The sequence below is a fragment of the Lampetra fluviatilis genome, chromosome 63 (assembly GCF_964198595.1).
Source record: "Lampetra fluviatilis chromosome 63, kcLamFluv1.1, whole genome shotgun sequence".
Taxonomy (NCBI): Eukaryota; Metazoa; Chordata; class Hyperoartia; order Petromyzontiformes; family Petromyzontidae; genus Lampetra; species Lampetra fluviatilis.
This window is the reverse complement of record NC_136337.1, coordinates 2,858,588-2,878,432: the sequence shown is the minus strand read 5'-3', so window position 1 is coordinate 2,878,432 and position 19,845 is coordinate 2,858,588. Positions and strand designations below refer to the sequence as shown.

The 19,845-nt window shown below is 50.7% G+C and overlaps 2 protein-coding genes across 4 annotated transcripts; both read right to left on the bottom strand.

Moving 5' to 3' along the window:
• Positions 1–10,771, bottom strand: CIAPIN1 (cytokine induced apoptosis inhibitor 1). The gene is made up of 9 exons (XM_078882111.1): positions 10,723–10,771; positions 9,056–9,251; positions 7,380–7,529; positions 6,280–6,356; positions 5,995–6,178; positions 5,011–5,087; positions 3,151–3,263; positions 1,820–1,898; positions 1–1,208 (listed from the first exon to the last, which is right to left on the bottom strand). The coding sequence occupies exons 2-9, from the start codon at positions 9,213–9,215 to the stop codon at positions 1,095–1,097; spliced, it is 954 nt and encodes a 317-aa protein (XP_078738237.1). The 5' UTR covers positions 9,216–9,251; positions 10,723–10,771; the 3' UTR covers positions 1–1,094.
• A 2,345-nt stretch (positions 10,772–13,116) lies between these two features.
• Positions 13,117–18,583, bottom strand: LOC144951754 (uncharacterized). Of its 3 annotated transcripts, none has more exons than XM_078882105.1 (4): positions 18,029–18,583; positions 17,729–17,871; positions 16,563–16,670; positions 13,117–15,268 (listed from the first exon to the last, which is right to left on the bottom strand). In XM_078882105.1, the coding sequence occupies exons 2-4, from the start codon at positions 17,838–17,840 to the stop codon at positions 14,097–14,099; spliced, it is 1,392 nt and encodes a 463-aa protein (XP_078738231.1). In that variant the 5' UTR covers positions 17,841–17,871; positions 18,029–18,583; the 3' UTR covers positions 13,117–14,096. The 3 variants fall into 3 exon arrangements, with proteins under 3 accessions (XP_078738231.1, XP_078738232.1, XP_078738230.1); XM_078882106.1 differs by having other exon boundaries at positions 18,176–18,583; XM_078882104.1 differs by having other exon boundaries at positions 13,118–15,268; positions 17,961–18,583.
• Between the last annotated feature and the right edge of the window lie 1,262 nt (positions 18,584–19,845).

The window sequence follows — 19,845 nt, the reverse complement described above, 5'->3', positions numbered from 1 at the left end:
CGCATTCAAGATTTCTATTTTATTTGAGTCGGCACTTTTTACATGACGTGCAAAGTATGTAGCGAGCGTCGGGCCTTGTAACGAAATAACTTGCATTCGAAATATTCGCCGATCTGGTGAACTCGATAATATTTTCCAAGGCGTTTGCGTGGGGACCGGCATTTGGGGAACCCCGGTGCATAGCCGGGAGCTGGGGTAGGAAACACAGCTGGGTCCACTAACAACACAATGTGCAATTATATTCCCGTCCAAACGTGATCACATTTCGAGACGCTGGACGAAATCGGTGAACATGTGATAAGAGTTGGTCATATTCAGCGTTTGGCTGAACAACTTTGTTGAGCTATCATTTGTGGCTGGGTCATGTCTAAAACGCGTTCCTTCGGAGTGGGCAGGTAGGAACTTGGTTGGACGGCGCATTCGTGCGATCCGTGTCACGCGGCGCAAGCTGCGTGGGGCGGCGCGTCACGTGGTGCTGAGCCCGCCCGAAGCGCTCTATGAAATACAAATCGAGGGCGTGGCTATGCACGACAGACAAATAATCCCTGGTGGGCAGTGTGGAACTGTTGTTCCTACCTGTAAAAAGAGCTGTATCGCTCAGTGGGCTTACCTAAACTGTTTTATTTTACCAGGTGAGGCCCACAGAGCCATGTAGCTCTTTTTCAGAAGCCACAAATGATAGCTCAACAAAGCGACCTATCATGTGGAAATGTACCGCAGCCAAATACTCTAAACCTGGTAACGTAAAAATAGTTTAGTTTAGAAGAGAGAAGTTTTTAGTAGCCAATGCAACTCCTAAAGATGTCCGCAGCGAGAGAAAAAAAAATGCTCAACCCAGACTTATATCACACTAGGGACAAGGAGCCTGTAGGTCTCTATGCAAGCCTCTACATAATTCTATGAGTCTCTGTGCTGGTCTATGGATCTCTTTGCGACTTGATGAAATTCGATTTGGAATCTCATCGCGTTTAAATATCGACCACGCTCTCAAGACGCTGCAGCAAATCAGTTGACATATTTCTTTGACGGAGAGAGGGCGAGGCAGTCAGTCGCAAGGTAGATGAAGTGGTTGGTGGCCGAGCCTGGGAGACGGGTCAGACGTCCGGCGTGAGCTGGCGAGTGGAGAGTGACACCTTCTCTCCGGGCTTGAAGGGCGGCATGCCCAGGTAGGGGCAGCCTGCACACCTGAAGGCATCGCCCAGGTAGCACTGCACACCCACGTGGGGGGGGGGGGTGGGGAAAATTATCGAGACAATTCGCTCCCTCGCAACTTGTCGCAACTCGGTGTCGCGATGCATCTGTGTGTACGTGGGTGTGTAACATGAATGTACAAGACGGTGTGTACGTGTGCGCTGTCACAGTACAATGCGGCCAGGATGTAACCTGGGTCACAAACATGATATTGCCATGCGATGTTGTGTGTGTCTGCTGCCAGCGCGCGACAATGTGTGTGACGTGATTGGCACTATGCTGTGTGACGTGACTGCGCGACACTGTGTGTGTAACTTGACTGACGTGACTGCGCGACACTGTGTGTGTAACTTGACTGACGTGACTGCGCGACACTGTGTGTGTAACTTGACTGACGTGACTGCGCGACACTGTGTGTGTAACTTGACTGACGTGACTGCACGATGCTGTGTGTGTGTGCGACGTGACTGCTCTATGCTGTGTGACCTGACTGCGCGACACTGTGTATGCGTGACGTGACCGTGCGATGCAGTGTGTGTGTGACGTGGCTGCGCAACGCAGCATGTGTGAGAGACGTGATTGCGCCACATCATGTGTGTGGAAATGCCAGCAGTTGGTGCTCACGTACGCTGCCACAGGACGACTTGGGCAGCGCCGGCTTCTGTTTGGTCGCCTCCTGCTCCAACTCCTCAGCCAGGCCACACGAGCTGTCGGTTGCGGGGGGACGGGGGGGGACACAGACAGCGGCGCCAGCGCTTGTGGTCACATTCGAGAATGACACGAAGACTTTGCGCGCACGCTCACGGTGTGACATGCGCGGGCAGGCAAGATTGTGCGTGACAGCTGCGGCGAAGCTTAGTCGACGGTCGACAGCCTCCTCGCTAGTCTACATGTTATCTCCCTCGCCTGGTGTGCAGGAGGTCGTGGGTTTCAACCCGACCCGGACTCCTGTATATTTGGAGTTTGCGTGTTCTCCGCCTGGTCACGTGGATTTTTATCCGGGTCCTCGGGTTTTTCCCTCCACATTTGGAAACATGCGCTTGAGAGTATATGGCTGCTATACATTTCCACTTGATAAGGCACTTCGTTGAGCTATCATTTGTGGCCAGGTCGTTTCTGAAATAGAGCAAATAGCTCTGTGGGCTTTACCTGGTAAAATAAAAAAAAACGTGCTTGGATTTATCAGTCGGCATTGGATTAACTAAATTCAACGGTACACGGGGGGGCAATTGAATAGGAATTTTCAGCCGGCAATCATCACTGGCAACGGTTGCCGCAACATCTTCCCCATTAAATTTCGATTTAAAGCTTCGTGACTGCAGGGATTCATCTTCTTGGTTCTTTCGGTAAAGTCACGTAGAATGGAAATAATAAAATAATAAAAATAAAACATTATAAAATAATTCTCACGACGTTTCGGCCACAACGCAAGCAGCCGTCCTCAGGTGGAGAACAGGTCTGTCGAGAAGACAGAGTCTGAATGACACACCCCAGGCTTGGAGCGTCTATTTAAGCTGGGATGGAGGGGGGAAGAGCGCCTTGACAAAATAATTTGCATATTATTTTATTATGTTTTATTATTTTATTATTTCCATTCTACGTGACTTTACCGAAAGAACCAAGAAGATCTTCCCCATCGTGAAAATATAGCCGCCCGAGTGTGGACAAATCTGATCGCTGCTCCCCCTAGTAGGCGAATCGGATAGGAACTTCCACTCAGATCGCAGCCGATTGTAACATTCGTTGCACCACACAACTCCATTGCCCTCTGCCATCGCCATACCCAGTTGCGACAGTTGCCCAGAGCTGTTTGTGTTGCCGGTGAAGATTGCCAGGAACAATTCACACGGCAGTGGGTTGACAAAAAGGCTGCAGACACGTACTTCTGTTCATGAGACTGAAGCGTATTAGCCATGTAATGTGCATCCCCTTCGCCCTCCCCGTGCGTGCTTGCGTCACCAGTTCTTGCAGGCTCGCTTCTTGCCGGGCCCGCAGCTCGGCGCCTTGAGCTCCGAGGGATCCGGCCGCCTCAGATCCTCCTCCTCCAGCAGCTGATCTGAGTCGATGAGCTCCTGTGGGCGCGACGCACGGGGACATGAGGACGCAGCGAGGTGCACGGGATACACACGCGTGTGTGACAGCGAGTGGCCTGTGCGTGTGAGGAGCGGTGGCCCAGTGGTTAGCGCGCTGCGCTACGAACCCGGCATCCCGAGTTCGAGTCCTGCTCACAGCCAACTCCAGTGAGGATTATCTTAACCGGTCCTGGGCCCCCCCCCCTAGGTCGACTCAGCCTCTAATGAGTATCTGGTGTGATGTATAAACATCAGCACTGGGGAGACTAAGGCGGCCAGATGTGGTGCTGGCCACCCACCCCCTCGTGTGCCGTGTCGGCCTTCATAGGTGCTCGCTAACAGCACTTGCCCCAAGAGTATTTTAAGGCTATGGGGGGGATCTTTGTATTTGTCTTGTGTGCGGCACACACAGAAGCATGGCCAACGTAAGTGGTGGAAATCTGAACAGTGTGTTGGATGAGGCTTGTGAAGGAGGCTGGTGGTTATAACTTATTTTCGTGTTTGGTTTGTTGTTCTTCCCCCGCACCTCCGATTAGCATGGTTGTCTATGTACGGTGCGAAAGAAGTTCAACGTACTTGCATACATACAGGTGGTGCATCTGCCAATCATTTTAACCCATAAAACCTGGGTCTGTTCCGTGACATCCTGCCAGCATGACTTCGACACTTCACATGAAGCTCGTAAAGCCAAATGGAAGTCACAAACGCCTCCACGTGAAAGAATTGACGGGGAAGATCCCTGGCTTCGAAATTGCATGATGGTCATGGGGCCACAAAACCCTGAACCGCATCCGCACACAAACCATGGTATCAGCAGATACTCGACGATGATGCACAAACAGGAAAATAAACAGGTCCCTGCGGGGTGGGCTGGTAGGAACGAACAAATGAAAGGCTATAATAAAATGAAATGGCGGGGGTACGATACGAAGGGAGAGTTTGAGGCCTAGTTCTAGGCTTTAGGCCTAGCTGTAGGCTTTAGGCCGCTGTGAGTTAATTTTTAATTAAAATGTTTTAATTAAAAACTATCTCAGGGAATTATAAGGGAAAGCCTCACTGAGTCTAAAGGTTTTTGTAGGGTCCTGCCAAGTGTTTGCAGTAGGGGGCGATGTTGCTACACCTAATCGGACATCGGACGGACGGACGATATAATCTATTGTAGGCTGGTTCACTTCGTTCCTGCCAGTAAAATCTCTACTGTCAGTGTGCGGAGAACATGGTCACCACCCAAAGCAAAACCATAAAATATATAATGACTTCATGCCAAATTCACAACTATGAACGAGGCTCCATCACACCAATGGACCACTTCCGCTACTCCTGAAGCAATCGTCTGACTCATTAACCTCCTCAATGTCAAATTATGGCCGTTGCTGTCCGTGAACATCAGCCACACGAGGAAGAGGATTAACATAACTTATTGTGTTATCTTCTTGGTTCTTTCGGTAAAGTCACGTAGAAGGGAAATAATAAAATAATACTAATAAAACATTATAAAATAATTCTCACGACGTTTCGGCCACAACGCAAGCAGCCGTCCTCAGGTGAAGACCAGGTCTGTCGGGGAGACAGCTGTCTTTAATTATTTTATTATTTCCCTTCTACGTGACTTTACCGAAAGAACCAAGAAGATTAATCCCTGCAGTCACGAAAGCTTTAAATCGAAAATTATTGTGTTATGTTAATCGTCTTCATGCCAGTGCACAGGGGATCTTAGTCGCTATTTACACGTCAGTATCTGCCTTACAATGTCATCGTCGCCCATGTCGTTTGCAGAGAGGGCCCATACAGCTGCTGCCTTGGGGTCAACCTTGCTTGGCTTGTCTTCACAGCAGGCAACAGACCACACGCACACGGACATGTCACACACATGGACACACACACACAAAAACACATACTCACAAAATCACGTGACCCAGTTATTATTATTATCAGTATTTCACTCGTTTACCCAAGAAAGCGTCCTGCCAGGTTTTTGCAGTGAGTGGGCGTTGAATGCTATGTTTCATCCCATTTGAGCAATGCGAGTAGAAACTTTAAGCGATGCATTACCGCGTGATGTAAGAAAAACGAGAGCTAACAGATGAGAAAGCTGCAAAGACATTCAGGTTTGGGACGTGAAAGTGAGAAAAGATCAAGCCAAGAACCCCAAGCGATGCAGATTAGTGGTCACATACACGGACATTACCACTCCGCGTGATGTCATGAAGTTTCTACACGCGACACTACGACACCACGTGGCCTGCCAGCATGCGCTCGCTTTGTCATGTGGCTCGCTGTGGGGGAAATACGACTGAGGAGGCCCCACCCTGGGATGTGTAGGTCTTAATTTGGAGCTTTCGTGACTGCAGGAATTATTCTTTGGTTCTTTCGGTAAAGTGACGTATAAAGATAAAATAATAAATTTAATTAAATACTAGCATACGGCGTTTCGATTGCAACACAAGCAATCGTCATCAGGTATAAATTAAATATAAACACAAATTTAGTATACTTAGAAATGTAATGTAATACAACAGAGAGGGTGTTGACTGTTATGTTATCCGACTCTCTGTTGTATTACATTACATTTCTAAGTATACAAGATTTGTGTTTCTATTTAATTTGTACCTGATGACGATTGCTTGTGTTGCAATCGAAACGTCGCATGCTAGTTTTTAATTTAATTTATTATTTTATCTTCACACGTCACTTTACCGAAAGAACCAAAGAATGAATGTGTAGGTCTCACCGATGGGCGCGGGGTTCGTACCAGCGCGCGTGCCTGCGCCCAGCGTGAGCCGAGAACTCGAACCGACCTCGAACTGCGGCTTGCGTGCCGTCACACGGCCACGCAGCAGCGACCCCGAGAGGTCAGGGGTCAGCAGCTCCATCGCCGCCTTCACATCCTCGGCGGACAGCGGCTCAGAGGCGACCTGGGCAAGAGACGCACGCCCAGCGAGACGCGGGCCCCGTGAGTGGACGTCTTAGATGGGGATTGGTCAGCCGAGACTCTGCGAGGAGTGAAAGCACTGACCTCCGACACGTCCACCAGTCCCGCGAGCTTGAGAGCAGAGGCCAGCCGAGTGGCGGTCCGCACAGCCGCTACGCCGTCTGTGGATGGAGGGGAAGGCCATGCAGGCCACACAGTGAGCGACGCTCAGCTTAGTTTGCAACAATGTGTCAACTCTCGCGCTGGAAGAAGGCCTCCTCCAGCTGTGTCGGTCACAGGAATTGTTTGGTCATACTTCACCACGCCTGTCGGCATGGGTTGGTGAAAGGGGAGCTTTTTATCTATCTTATTTGAATCTCTTGATTGATGCATTTATGTAACTTACTGTTATTTATAATTAGTTATATTATTCATATTAGACTGCGAAGTGATTTGTGGGATCTTGATCTTGAAAGGCTCTGTATAACTGTAATGTGGTTAAATTTCGATTTAAAGCTTTCGTGACTGCAGGGATTCATCTTCTTGGTTCTTTCGGTAAAGTCACATACAGTAGAAGGGAAATAATAAAAAATAATAAAATAAAACATAATAAAATAAAATTATCACGACGTTTCGGCCACAACACAAGCAGCCGTCCTCAGGTGAAGAACAGGGCTGTCGGAAAGACAGTGCTTGTGTTGTGGCCGAAACGTCGTGAGAATGAAATTTTATTATGTTATATTTATTTTATTATTTCCCTTCTACGTGACTTTACCGAAAGAACCAAGAAGATGTAATGTGGTTGTTGTTGTTGCTCGTGATGATGGCTTACCGGTGATGACAAGGATGGTGGTGGTGATGATGGCTACAACGTTGTGGTGCTGAGGGTGGTGCGTGGATGGTCGTGGAAGCGTGTCCGTTACCGCGTGTCGAAATCATTTCTGGTAACGATGCCTTAACAGTGAGTGTGCCGGTGGTGGTTGTGGTGCGTGGGTGGTCGTGGCAGCACGTACGTTACCGCACGCTGCTATAATTTCTGGTAACGATGCCTTAATGGTGAGGATGGCGGTGATGGTTGCGGTGGGTGGGTGGTCGTGGCAGCGCGTGCGTTACTGCGCGTCAAAATCATTTCCGGTAACGATGCCTTAATGGTGAGGGTGGCGGTGATGGCGGTGCCCGAGTGGTCGTGGCAGCGCGTGCGTTACCGCGCGTCGCTATCGGCTGCGCCAGCTGCAGCGTCCCCCCAGGCTTGAGGACCCTGGCCAGTTCCGCCAGCGTCTCCTCCCCGTGCACCAGCACAGAGCCCGGCAGCACCCCGGCCAGTGCCACGTCAAACCGCGACGCCTCATGTCCCGCTACGCAGGGAGACGAGGGAGACAACGGAGCTTCGTGAGACACCGCCAGCCCAGGGCTCATCAGCAGCTCTGCTTTGCGAACTCGCAACTGTCACAGAATTTTTCGATTTGAAGCTTTCGTGACTGCAGGGACATACTCTTAGGTTTTTCGGTAAAGTCACGTAGGTAAAAAAATAATAATAAAATAATAATAAATGAAAATAACTAAAAATTTCGATTTAAAGCTTTCGTGACTGCAGAGATTCATCTTCTTGGTTCTTTCGGTAAAGTCACGTAGAAGGGAAATAATAAAATAATAAAAATAAAACATAATAAAATAATTCTCACGACGTTTCGGCCACAATGCAAGCAGCCGTCCTCAGGTCATAACAAAGAGTATGTCTGCAGTTGCTTCATTCAGACGCTGTCTCTCCGACCTGGTCTCCCCCCCCTAGGACGGCTGTTTGCGTTGTGGCCGAAACGTCGCAAGCGCCAATCAGACGCTTGTGATCTGCAGTCAGGCCATTGACTTCACCCGGTGAACAGCTCATTTCTCATAACAAAGAGTATGTCTGCAGTTGCTCGTGACTTTTTCCCCACATGTACTACGTTCACTTGCGGGTACGTACAGTTGTATTTAAAACGGCCAATGCATGCATGTCTTTAAGACTTTCTACTAAGGGTTTATTATCGATACTGTGTGTGGTGGGGTATGTGTTCGAGTGTGTTTGTGAAAATCAGGGCCAATTGCCGTGACAGACAATCCCCAAGGGGGTAAGTAAGAGGAGGCCTATGAGCAGATGGTGGGAGAGCAGATCTATAGGTCTCGGTGTGAGTCTATGGATCTCTATGCGAGTCCAAGGCCAGGTAATGGGATACTGTCAGGGCAGATCTTGAAGGCAGCATATGAGCTGTGCAGTAGAGATCTGGCTGACGGTATAACACTTTTTGAAGGGTTAGTGGCATCAACATCTTTGGCCATGATAGCACCTTGATACTGTACTATGTGTGTATGCGTGTGAGAGTATATATACGTATGGGAAGTGGTAGTGTAGTGGATAAGAGGTTTTTTGGGTTAGATTGCGTAAATAGTAAGGGTTGCCACGTAAACAGAACGTGCCAATCCGTCACGAGTACAGCACACCGGTGTGTTGGAGAGCCAAGCCACAACATTTAAAATCTGAGTACGACGTTTCGCAAGTAATTACAACTAGCTTCATCAGGCAATAGCCAGACCTGTTGGTCGCGAAAGCCTACGTGTTAAACTGGGTAGTGTAGTGGTTAGCACGCTGCGCTACGAACCCGGCGACTAGAGTTTGGTTTCCCGCTGACGGCAAACACCGGTGACTATTAACCGAACAAGTCCTGGGTCTCCCCTAGGTAGACTCAGCCTCCAATGTTGTCTCCCAAGCGGCGATGGTTCCACATCGCCCATCCGCTTTTTCAGGCTACACGGCGTTTGGGTCGGGGGGTGGAAATCTTTCTCCTGGTCTCGATATACGCAGCACAGGACACCCCCCCGGTCTGGCGTGCGTCGGCTTGCTCACACTGGGCCAGCATGTCCACGTTCTCCACGGCCACGGCCCCCCGAGGCCCCACCGCTGACCGGAGCTCCTCGACGGCCTCCGCCACTGCCTCGGGCGGTACGGGCGCGGCCCACAAGAGCAGGGCCTGGTCGCCGGCGCGCACGGCCCACCGCTGCGACATGGCTGGGGGGGGTCCTCTGAGAGTGGGGCAGGCCTCCTGAGCGGGGGATGAGCAGAGCGGTCAGCCGTGGGGTAAAGCGACGTAGGGAGTCAGGGCTGACGGATAGGCCGTGTTAAGAGGTAGGGTGGTGGGCCTAAAGCAGGGGCGGGGGACGTCCGGCCTGTGGGCCGTGTGAGGCCCGCGAAATCATTTGGTCTCTGGCCCTGCCAAGGCAACCGCAGGCGGGACTCGAAATTCAACAAATCTAGGAGCAAACCTGGAAAAGCAGTTGCGAGTAGCAGCAACATCATCAATACCAGCTGACATCACACGCCTCACCAAAGAGAAGCAGTTCGAGCCATCGCATTAGGGGGTGAGTGAATTAAATGTTTGACCAAATATAATGGGCAAATTTTTAAGTTGATAATTTTGTATGGCCCCGCGAATGATGTTATAAATATCCAAATGGCCCTTGGCAGAAAAAAGGTTCCCCACCCCTTGCCTAAAGCGTTGGTTGTTAGGGAGTAGCTGGGGAGGGTAAGCTGGGTGTTAAGTATCAGTTTCATTTATTAGGTATAGCCCTGTGAGCCATTCGGCTCTTGAATCGGGTGCAACCGCAACAAACCAAAAACATGAACAAGAAAACATCTTAAAGTGATTCATCTTCTTGGTTCTTTCGGTAAAGTCACGTAGAAGAGAAATAATAAAATAATAAAAATAAAACATTATAAAATAATTCTCACGACGTTTCGGCCACAACGCAAGCAGCCGTCCTCAGGTGATGAAACGTCGTGAGAATTATTTTATGTTTTTTATTATTTTATTATTTCCCTTCTACGTGATTTTACCGAAAGAACCAAGCACAAGACAACTTAGATTAAAGCCATCATTCTATCGGGCTCGGCTTGTTGTCGTCAACGTTTAGGTTGTAGGCGTCAGCTCGGCCTAGGCAACGCGAGTTAGCGCACACACGATGGTTAACATCATATATTGAGTATAAAAGACGAAGATCCTCCCTTAAATTTCGATTTAAAGCTTTCGTGACTGCAGGGATTCATCTTCTTGGTTCTTTCGGTAAAGTCACGTAGAAGGGAAGTAATAAAATAATAAAAACAAAACGTAATAAAATAATAAATTCTCACGACGTTTCGGCCACAACGCAAGCAGCCGTCCTCAGGTGAAGAATGAAAAAAAAACGTCGTGAGAATTATATTATTTTATTACGTTTTGTTTTTATTATTTTATTACTTCCCTTCTACGTGACTTTACCGAAAGAACCAAGAAGATCCTCCCTTAAATCAGACTGTCGGGCCAAGTGCTGTGAGCGGGCAGCACCTACGAAGGCCGACAAGCGAGCGGGGGGTTGTGGGTAGCCAGCACCACGCCCGGCCGCCTTTGTCTCTCCCGAGCGGCGACGTTTTATACGCCACACCCGGGTAACTCGTTTGAGGTGGTCGAGTCGACCTAGGGGAGGGCCAGGGACACCTTCACATAATCGTAGACAAACGCGACGAAACAGAGTCCATACCGCGCAGGACGTAGGAACGCGTGTGGACTGTAGCCCGGCGTCTTCTGGAATAAACTTGGACGCTGTCACATGGAAGACGTCTTCCGGGATTAGAAGACATCTTCCGGAATTAGAAGACATCTTCCGGGATTAGAAGACGTCTTCCGGGATTAGAAGACGTCTTCCGGGATTAGAAGACGTCTTCCGGAATTAGAAGACATCTTCCGAGATTAGAAGACGTCTTCCGGGATTAGAAGACGTCTTCCGGGATTAGAAGGCATCTTCCGGAATTAGAAGACATCTTCCGGGATAAGAAGACGTCTTCCGGGATTAGAAGACGTCTTCCGGGATTAGAAGGCATTTTCCGGAATTAGAAGACATCTTCCGTAGAAGACGTCTTCCAGGATTAGAAGATGTCTTCTGTAGAAGACGTCTTCCAGGATTAGAAGACGTCTTCCGGGATTAGAAGGCATCTTCCGGAATTAGAAGACGTCTTCCAGAATGAGAAGACGTCCGCCGGAATGGGAAGAGGTTTGCGGACGAGATCTGCCGGAATAGGAAGAGGTCTGCCGGCTTGTGGCATGGCTGGCGGTACGCTTTGAGGGCATATGACAAAGAGCATGGCTGGGGTGATGGTTTGGGGGCATGGATGGGGGCATGGTTGGGGTGATGGTTTGGGGAAATGGATGGGGTGATGGTTGGGGTGAAGTTTGGGGGCATGGATGGGAACATGGCTGGGGTGATGGTTGGTGGCATGGTTGGGGGCATGGCTGGGGTGATGTTTTGGGGCACGGATGGGGTGGTTTGGGGCATGGTTGGGGGCATGGATGGAGGCATGGCTTGGGGTGATGTTTGGGGGCATGGTTGGGGGCATGGATGGAGGCATGGTTTGGGGTGATTGTTGGGGTGATGGTTTGGGGGCATGGATGGGGGCATGGCTTGGGGTGATGGTTTGGGGGCATGAATGGGAACATGGTTGGGGTGATGGTTTGGGGGCATGGCTGGGGTGATGGTTGGGGGCATGGTTGGGGGCATGGATGGAGGCATGGCTTGGGGTGATGGTTTGGGGGCATGGTTGGGGGCATGGATGGGGGCATGGCGAGGGGTGATGGTTTGGGGGCATGGCTGGGGGCATGGATGGAGGCATGGCTTGGGGTGATGGTTTGGGGGCATAGTTGGCGGCATGGATGGGGGCATGGCGAGGGGTGATGGTTTGGGGGCATGGCTGGGGGCATGGATGGAGGCATGGCTTGGAGTGATGGTTTGGGGCATGGATGGGGGCATGGATGGAGGCATGGCTTGGATGGATTGGGGCATGGCTTGGAGTGATGGTTTGGGGCATGGATGGAGGCATGGCTGGGATGGATTGGGGCATGGCTGGGGGCATGGCATGGGGTGATGGTTTAGGATCATGACTCGCGAAAAGGTGCATAGCAAAGGTTATGGCCGTGGTATTGCTCAATGGTTCGAACCGTGAAAGTTGTACGGGCGGTGACCCAGCCCAACGATAGCGCGTTTGCCGCTTGTGGCAGAGGTTCGCGGTTAGAACCTGCTCCAGGCCGCCCTGCTTATTACTGCGGCTGTATTAACCCTAAAATGTGCGCCGTTTACTTAGCATGGTTCCCTAAATGTCATGGTCAAAATGAGAAAAATACTTAGTTGGGATTAGGCAATGCAACGTCACTCTGTACTGCTATACTATATCCACGTGTTAAACATAGCGCCTCTTCGCAATAGCCCTGCACTAATACCGAGGGTATTATATAATTTATTGCTTGTTGTTGATGGCTGTGGATTGGCTAATTTAACGTTCCGAGGCCTAGCTAAGGCATGACTGGGAGAGGGGGGGGTGGCTATGATCATTGATGGAGGGTTAAGGCTCGGGGCATGTCGAGTGCAGTGGTGGAACACGTGGCTACAGGCAAGAAGGGAGTGAGAGTGCTCCATCGTTTGGAAGGTGTGAATGAATTGACTGTAAGAACGATTTTTACTGGTAGGAACCTCCTGGTTACACCAGCCCACAGGTGATTATTGTGTCCGTCGTGCAGGGAGGGGCTGGGTGTGGAGGGGTGGGGAGGGTGGGGCTGGGTAGGGAGGGGAGGGTGCGGAGGGGCTGGGTGGGGAGGGTGTGGAGGGGCTGGGTGGGGAGGGGCTGGGTGGGAGGGGTAGGGCTGGGTGGGGTGGGGTTGGTCACCCCGTGGTGCCCTTATAAAACCCAACGTTTAACCTACTCACGCCGGCTTGTGCCCACCCTCACAGTCGGGCATATTTGCGGAATACACCACGCCGCCGTTGACCCTGGCCATTGACCGAGCAACCCAACGTTCCTACCAGCTCCCTCCGCAGGAATGTGTTGTGAATTGCGTATAGAGACCATCATCAACTAGCAGTGGAGTGAGACTGGGCAATGGTGACACAAGAAATAATTGCCACACGTAAAGACACAGATGTAACAGTGTGGTTTACTGACGACAAAACTCGGATAAGCAGTACACATAAATTAGGTAAAATTCAAGCACACCTTAGGGCTTTGAGGAGGATACAACCCCCAAGACAAAATCCCATTTATTGTAAAGGCGTCTTAGGTCGTGTGCTTCAGGCTGTCCGGACATGGGCTTGAAGCTTCGTGAATGAGAAAGAATAACAATTGAAAGTTAAACTGGCCATCATGTCATCTCCAGTTTTAATAATAATCAAAGCAATGACATTAATAAAAAGATATGACAGAGCGCCAGACCGATGCCGAAATGTGTTTTTCTTTCATCAAGGAAACTTCAAACTCAAACCGGGCAGCTTGCGTGTGACACAAATCCTAGTTTAGTATCTGCCAGATGACGGCTCTTCGTGAACTAAAACACTGCTTTTATACCTTAAGTTAGAGGTAAACAGATTCTACATTTCAATGCAATATTTTAAGCTCTTGAAAACAATTCAGTTTACATAAAAGTTTGTTGTTGTTTAATGTACAGCATGCAAACGTATTTACAAACAAAACTGCTGTCTCAATACCGGGCCACGGCAGATATGGTGGGTGAGATGTGGATGTGTATGACGTGCCGACACAGAACGGCGCTGTCGATGACAGTCACACGCTGACAAAATGGGTGGACATGGGACCACCACAGTCACTCAGTGAACAACCTGCCTTCCAACACTGTGCATGGTAACAGAAAACGTAGTCTAAAAGCTCTGCCAAATAAACTACACTGCTGTCAGTGTCCCTACAGGAGGCACTGTGCCTTCGAAGCTGCGCCCATAACCGGGCACTCCCACTCGCAAATGACCCGTGCTGTAACAGACTCGGCGTTACTTCACCACATGCCTGGCATGGACACGGCTTAGCAGCAAATACAGCTTCTGCGGCAGTGGCCTCAGTGGCGGCGATGGCAGCCGACTCAGGTACACAGGCTAATGAAGCAGCGCTTCTTGTGGTAGTTGAGGCCGCAGTGCTGCGCAAAGCCCTTGCCACACACGGTGCACACGTGTGGCTTCTCGCCCGTGTGCATGTGCCGGTGCTGGTTGAGGTGCGCCATGCGGATGAAGGCCTTGCCGCACTCGGGGCACGCGTAGGGCCGCTTGCCCGAGTGGCCCTTTTTGTGGCGCGCGAGGCCGGACGAGAGCGAGAAGCGCTTTCCGCACTCGTCACAGATGTACGGCTTCTCGCCCGTGTGCACGCGCCGGTGCAGCGCCAGGTTGGTGCGGAACATGAAGGCTTTGCCGCAGTCTTCGCACACGAAGGCCCGCTCCCCGCCGTGCGTCTTGCGGTGGCGGTTGAGGGCCGAGCGCTGCGTGAAGCGCTTGGGGCAGCTCTCGCACTGGTGCGGCCGCTCGCCCGTGTGCGTCGTCATGTGCTTGCGCAGGTTGGACGACTGCGTGAAGGCGCGCTGGCACTCGCCGCACTTGAACGGCTTCTCGCCCGAGTGCACGCGCTTGTGCAGGCGCAGCACCGACGAGTAGACGAAGCACATGCCGCACTGGCTGCAGGTGTACGGTCGCTCGCCCGTGTGTGTGCGCCTATGCTGCAGCAGGTGGAAGGGCTGCGCAAACGCCTTACCGCAGTCCTCGCACACGTAAGGCTTCTCCCCGTTCGACCTCCCCTCCGGGCGCTTCTTCTTCGGCGCCGCCGCCGCCGTCGGCTTCGCCTTCGCTTTGCCCGTCGCCACTCTCTTGCCGCGCGGTTTGTCACCGCCTTGCTCGCCGCCGGCGCCGTGCGTGCGGCTGTGTAGCACCAGCGACAGGCGGTTGCGGAACTCCTGTTGGCACGTGTTGCACCGGAACGGAGCATCCCCCGGGTCGTCGGGCCCTTCCGGCTCGGCGGGACACCGCTTGCTCCAGCGCACGGCTCTCTTGCTCCGCTCCCGGCATGCCCTGAGCGGTGTCTCCATCGTCTCGGCGCTGCCCTCCACCACTGCCGCCGCCGCCACTCCCGCATCCAGGCCGAAGGCGGCGTGTTCGGGAGGCAACTCGCCCTCCACCTCTTCCACACAGCTGCTGGTCTTGTCCTCCTCCATCTGTGCGCATTGCAGGAGCAGGTGGCTCGGTTCACCATCCTCAATGACCACATGCCCTGTAGGATCGACAATGCGTGGGGAATTAGGCCAAGTCGTGGAGGAGTTGGGAATCACTGTCTCAAGTGCCCCACGGTACCCGTATTATTATTCTTTCTTTCACCAGAATATTAAATAAAACTCATCGAGACATGTAAAACATTTCCTACATTGCAAGGGCAACCTGGGTGCATTGATGCGAATTAAATGCTGAATTAGTGATGCAGGATGCAGCACTGCATTCGTTTATTAATAGATTTATACGCTCACAATATGCACATTGAATTAAGCATTTTAGAATAGATGATTTAATTAATGTAATATATATTCTTATGGGGCGAACAACCAGTACAAACATAGAGAAAAACACAAATGTATGTATTTAGAACTGATTTCACACCATACGTAGCCAACCGTGCGAATCAAATTAGATGTAAAAAAATAATCCGTTCCCAAATCCATGTTTCTGTATGTGATCTGTTCTATTGGCCTTGGATTTATTGCACTGATATTACCTTGTTGATGGTGCACGACCTTACCATTCATAACTTGACAATGTAGCTGTATTTGGATTTTGATTTAAAGCTTTTGTGACTGCAGGGATTCATATTCATATTTTTATTGTTTTATATTATTTTATTTCCCTTCTACGTGACTTTACAAGAAAGAACCAAGAATATGTATTTGGATTGTTTTGTTCATTTTTGTTTTCTGTAGCCAGGTTTTCATTGTGTAAGCAAGTCCCCATCGAAACTAAGCATTTATTGCCCTATGGGTTTTACCTGTGCCAAGATAAAACCTAAATAAATTCAACATAGAATCATGAAGATTCAATTGTTGGAGGGTGCTGCTGGAGGTGACATATTACACACCTACACTGCCTAATTATTATTATGATAATTTTGATTATTACGTTTGTTTACCCAGCAAAGCCTCATAGAACATCAAGACTTTTACAGGATGGTCCTTCCAAGTTTTTCGCAGTGGGGGGTTGTGATGTGTAATCCCAAATTGAGTCATATGCAGGTCGTTTTTCAGCAATGGTATGTTTTTGGCCCAATACCAGTTATGGTGTTTAGTTTCGGCAATGGGAAGAAACTGGAGAATCAGGAGGAAATTGAAGCACAACAGGGCGAGAACATACAAACTCATACAGACAAGTTCCCTGTCAAATACGGTAATAACCACCCAATGTGCTTTCACGGGGTCCAGTAACCCCATAAGTAACGGAGTGAGCGGCTCCGTATGTGCACACGATGCAGCATGGTGGGGGCCAGGAGGCACGCGACGATCGCAGACAAACGGCGACCCGACCTTCGCTGGCATCCAGGTCCCCGTTGCTGGTGACGACGTCCGTCTCGGAGCCCATGAAGAGTGCCCCTTCATCGTGCTCGGCCAGGGCCTCCATCGGGAAGCATAACTCTGGGAAGGCACATAGCGTCATCAGTTTTTTTTTTTACTAAAACTTATTTTATTTTACCAGGTAAAGCCCGCTGAGCTATGTAGCTCTTTTTTCAGAAGCTACCTGGCCACAAATGCTAGCTCAATGAAGTGGCTTATCACGTGGAAATGTATCACAGCCAAATACTCTGAACGCACGTTTGTAAATGTGGAGGGAAGAAATCGGAGGACCTGGAGAAAAATCCACTCGACCACAAGTACTGGACATGCAAAATCCAAATATACAGGTGTCAGGGTCGGAATCGAACCCACAACCTCCAATTTTCCAGGCGAGGCAGTTAACATCTCGCCACTGTGGCCCACATTTGGTTTTATATTATAATAGACGCCTCTGGCCAATAATTTATTTGTAGTATTACTACTCCGCTCGTTTACCCAGGAAAGCATCAAAAGAATCTCAAAATCCTTTTTCGGTAGGGTCCTGCCAAATTTCCTTTTTTTTACGAGGGCCCTACTACGTGTTTTCCCAATTAAGTAATTTTCAGATAATTTAAAATTACCCGTTCTGGTCAGATCTGCGTATCCCAGCTTCAATCCCAGCCCAGCTTAAATAGTCGCTCCAAGCCTGGGGTGTATCATTCACACTCTGTCTTCTCGACAGACCTGTTCTCCACCTGAGGACGGCTGCTTGCGTTGTGGCCGAAACGTCGTGAGAATTATTTTATTATGTTTTATTTTTATTATTTTATTATTTCCATTCTACGTGACTTTACCGAAAGAACCAAGAAAACAGGTCTGCGTAGTTCAGTGGGGGGGGGGCTGTAGGCTGCTGCGAGGCTGTGTTGTCAACAGAGGGCAGTGGAGATCAATAAATTGTATTTCACGATCCGCTAAACTACTTCGCATCACCACCACCACCCTCTACTACGCTCCCCTACCTTCGAACATCCTGCCATGGCCAAACAACGCCCAGGGCCGTGCACTATGTGGTGAGGCAGTAATCCAACAGTGTATCGAGCCAAGTACTTGCAACGTGTTCATCATCATCACTCGCGTATCACAGCCACTGAGAGACTCACTGGCGGCGTGGCAGCAGTCGCCGTCTTCCAGCTTCACGTCCGAGTCGCACTGCGGCGCCTTCAAGAGCACGTACGGGTCCGGGATGCCCACGTGTGCCTCCAGCCCGGCCATGGATCTGGTCACCTGTAGAAGGTCCGGTCACCTGGGGTGGGTGGGGGGTGAGTTGGGTTGGTCACCTGTAGAGGCTGCTTCACTCACGCCAGGGGTCGTGTCACCCGTGCCTCTGTTCACCTCGAGGTCGGCGCAAATGAAGGTCCAGTCACTTGCAGATTGGGGTCAGAGGTCGCCTGTCTGCCCACCTGGTTGGGGTCAGGTCACCCTGCAGATCTGGTGTAACACGCGGGCCACAAGGCACGGGGGCAGGCAAGACGAGCTCCCCACGGCACTCCTCACACCTCCAGGTGACACCGTGCCGGCCGCGACGTCGCTCCCCCCATTTCATTCACCGTCACTGCCGGAGCGTGGCCCGTGGGCTCCCCTCCTGATGTCCGAGGGGGTAGTTCAGCTGCGTCAAGGCTCCGTCGGTACTCACGGCAGCCTGGCAGATGCCTCCGGTCGTAGGGGAATTGATGAAGAAGAGGAGTCGGTTAGGGGGGGGGGTGCCCCCCGGGACTGGGCAATCGGAGAAAGCGGTGGTGGTGGGCGGCGGAGGTTCTTAACGCGGCTTCTGCACGGAAGCGCGATCATCACCAACACCACCAACACCGCCACCGCCGCCAAATCACCCCCTAGTAAGATGGCCGCCAAATCACCCCCTAGTAAGATGGCCGCCCTAATTACCAACTCAGCATCGGCGCTTAACCTTGACCAAAATGGCCGCACGCGCGTGCGAAGTCTTCCATTGGCGGCGTTTATGTCGACCAACGACGGATGTTTACACCCCCCCCCTAACCCCACCCCCCCACTAAGGGGCTGTCCATAAATGACGTCACGCGATTTTGGACGATTTTTGACCCCCCCCCTTCGTCACAAGGCGTCAAAAAAGTCAGACCTCCCCCCCTCAAATATGACGTCACAAAGCTCTGCCCCCCCAAAATAAAACATGCTTCAAATCGCTGTAAATTATTGTCATTGTAGTGCGTATTTAATGTGGCGCTGCACTCTGATGTTGTAGGAGAAAACATTTATTAAAAAGTCGATTTAATTAAGTAGAACGTTTTAAAGCTTTCGTGACTGTAGGGATTCATCTTCTTGGTTCTTTCGGTAAAGTCAGGTAGAAGGGAAATAATGACATAATAAAAATGCCACATAATAAAATAAAATAATATTTTTTTCTTTTATTATTTCCCTTCTACGTGACTTTACCGAAAGATCCAAGAAGATAAGTAGAACGTGTTGTCCATATTTATTTAAAGTTGCGCATTTTGATGTGACGTCATATTTCTCAAACCCCCCCTCCCCCTTGTCAGACATCGTCACAAATGTCTGACCCCCCCCCCCACCCCCTAGGTGCGTGACGTCATTTATGGACGGCCTCTAACCCCGTGTAAGTTGGCCGCTTTAACATGCCGGATTAACTTCACCCGCGATTGCTGCCTTGCCACATTCAGTCCCCAGCACTCCGAACTCCCCACCCCCCCCAATGCAAGATGACCTTCGCAAATCCACAAATCCCTCCACCAAAAAGTCTTTCCTCATTGATCACAATCTCACTCACCATATCTCGAGATCCTCACTCCCACCAACCCACACCCCCCCAATTCACAATTGCATCCCCCAACTCACATCCCCCCAATCCCTTTACCATCCCACCCCCATTTATACCCCCTCCCCCCACTTTCCATCCCAACCCTCCCACTCTCAACCCCCCCCCCCCCATTTTTACCCCCCAACTTTCCATCCCAACCCTCCCACTCTCAACCCCCCCCCATTTTTACCCCCAACTTTTCATCCCAATCCCCCCACTCTCAACCCCCCCCCCCATTTTTACCCCCCAACTTTTCATCCCAATCCCCCCACTCTCAACCCCCCCCCCCCCACTTTCCATCCCAATCCCCCCACTCTCAACCCCCCCCCCCATTTTTACCCCCCAACTTTTCATCCCAATCCCCCCACTCTCAACCCCCCCCCCCCATTTTTACCCCCCCAACTTTCCATCCCAATCCCCCACTCTCAA

What these genes read in the sequence shown, in the direction of transcription:
- LOC144951754 (XM_078882105.1), bottom strand. Translation starts at nt 17,840, where the DNA reads ATGGCCGGGCTGGAGGCACACGTGGGCATCCCGGACCCGTACGTGCTC. An exon ending in CGACTGCTGCCACGCCGCCA is followed by an intron (nt 16,671 to 17,728) that starts GTGAGTCTCTCA and finishes GTGCCTTCCCAG; the next exon opens with AGTTATGCTTCCCGATGGAG. An exon ending in GGACCTGGATGCCAGCGAAG is followed by an intron (nt 15,269 to 16,562) that starts GTCGGGTCGCCG and finishes TCGATCCTACAG; the next exon opens with GGCATGTGGTCATTGAGGAT.
- CIAPIN1 (XM_078882111.1), bottom strand. Translation starts at nt 9,215, where the DNA reads ATGTCGCAGCGGTGGGCCGTGCGCGCCGGCGACCAGGCCCTGCTCTTG. An exon ending in AAGCGAGCCTGCAAGAACTG is followed by an intron (nt 1,899 to 3,150) that starts GTGACGCAAGCA and finishes CGCAACCGACAG; the next exon opens with CTCGTGTGGCCTGGCTGAGG. An exon ending in CCAAGTCGTCCTGTGGCAGC is followed by an intron (nt 1,209 to 1,819) that starts GTACGTGAGCAC and finishes GTGGGTGTGCAG; the next exon opens with TGCTACCTGGGCGATGCCTT.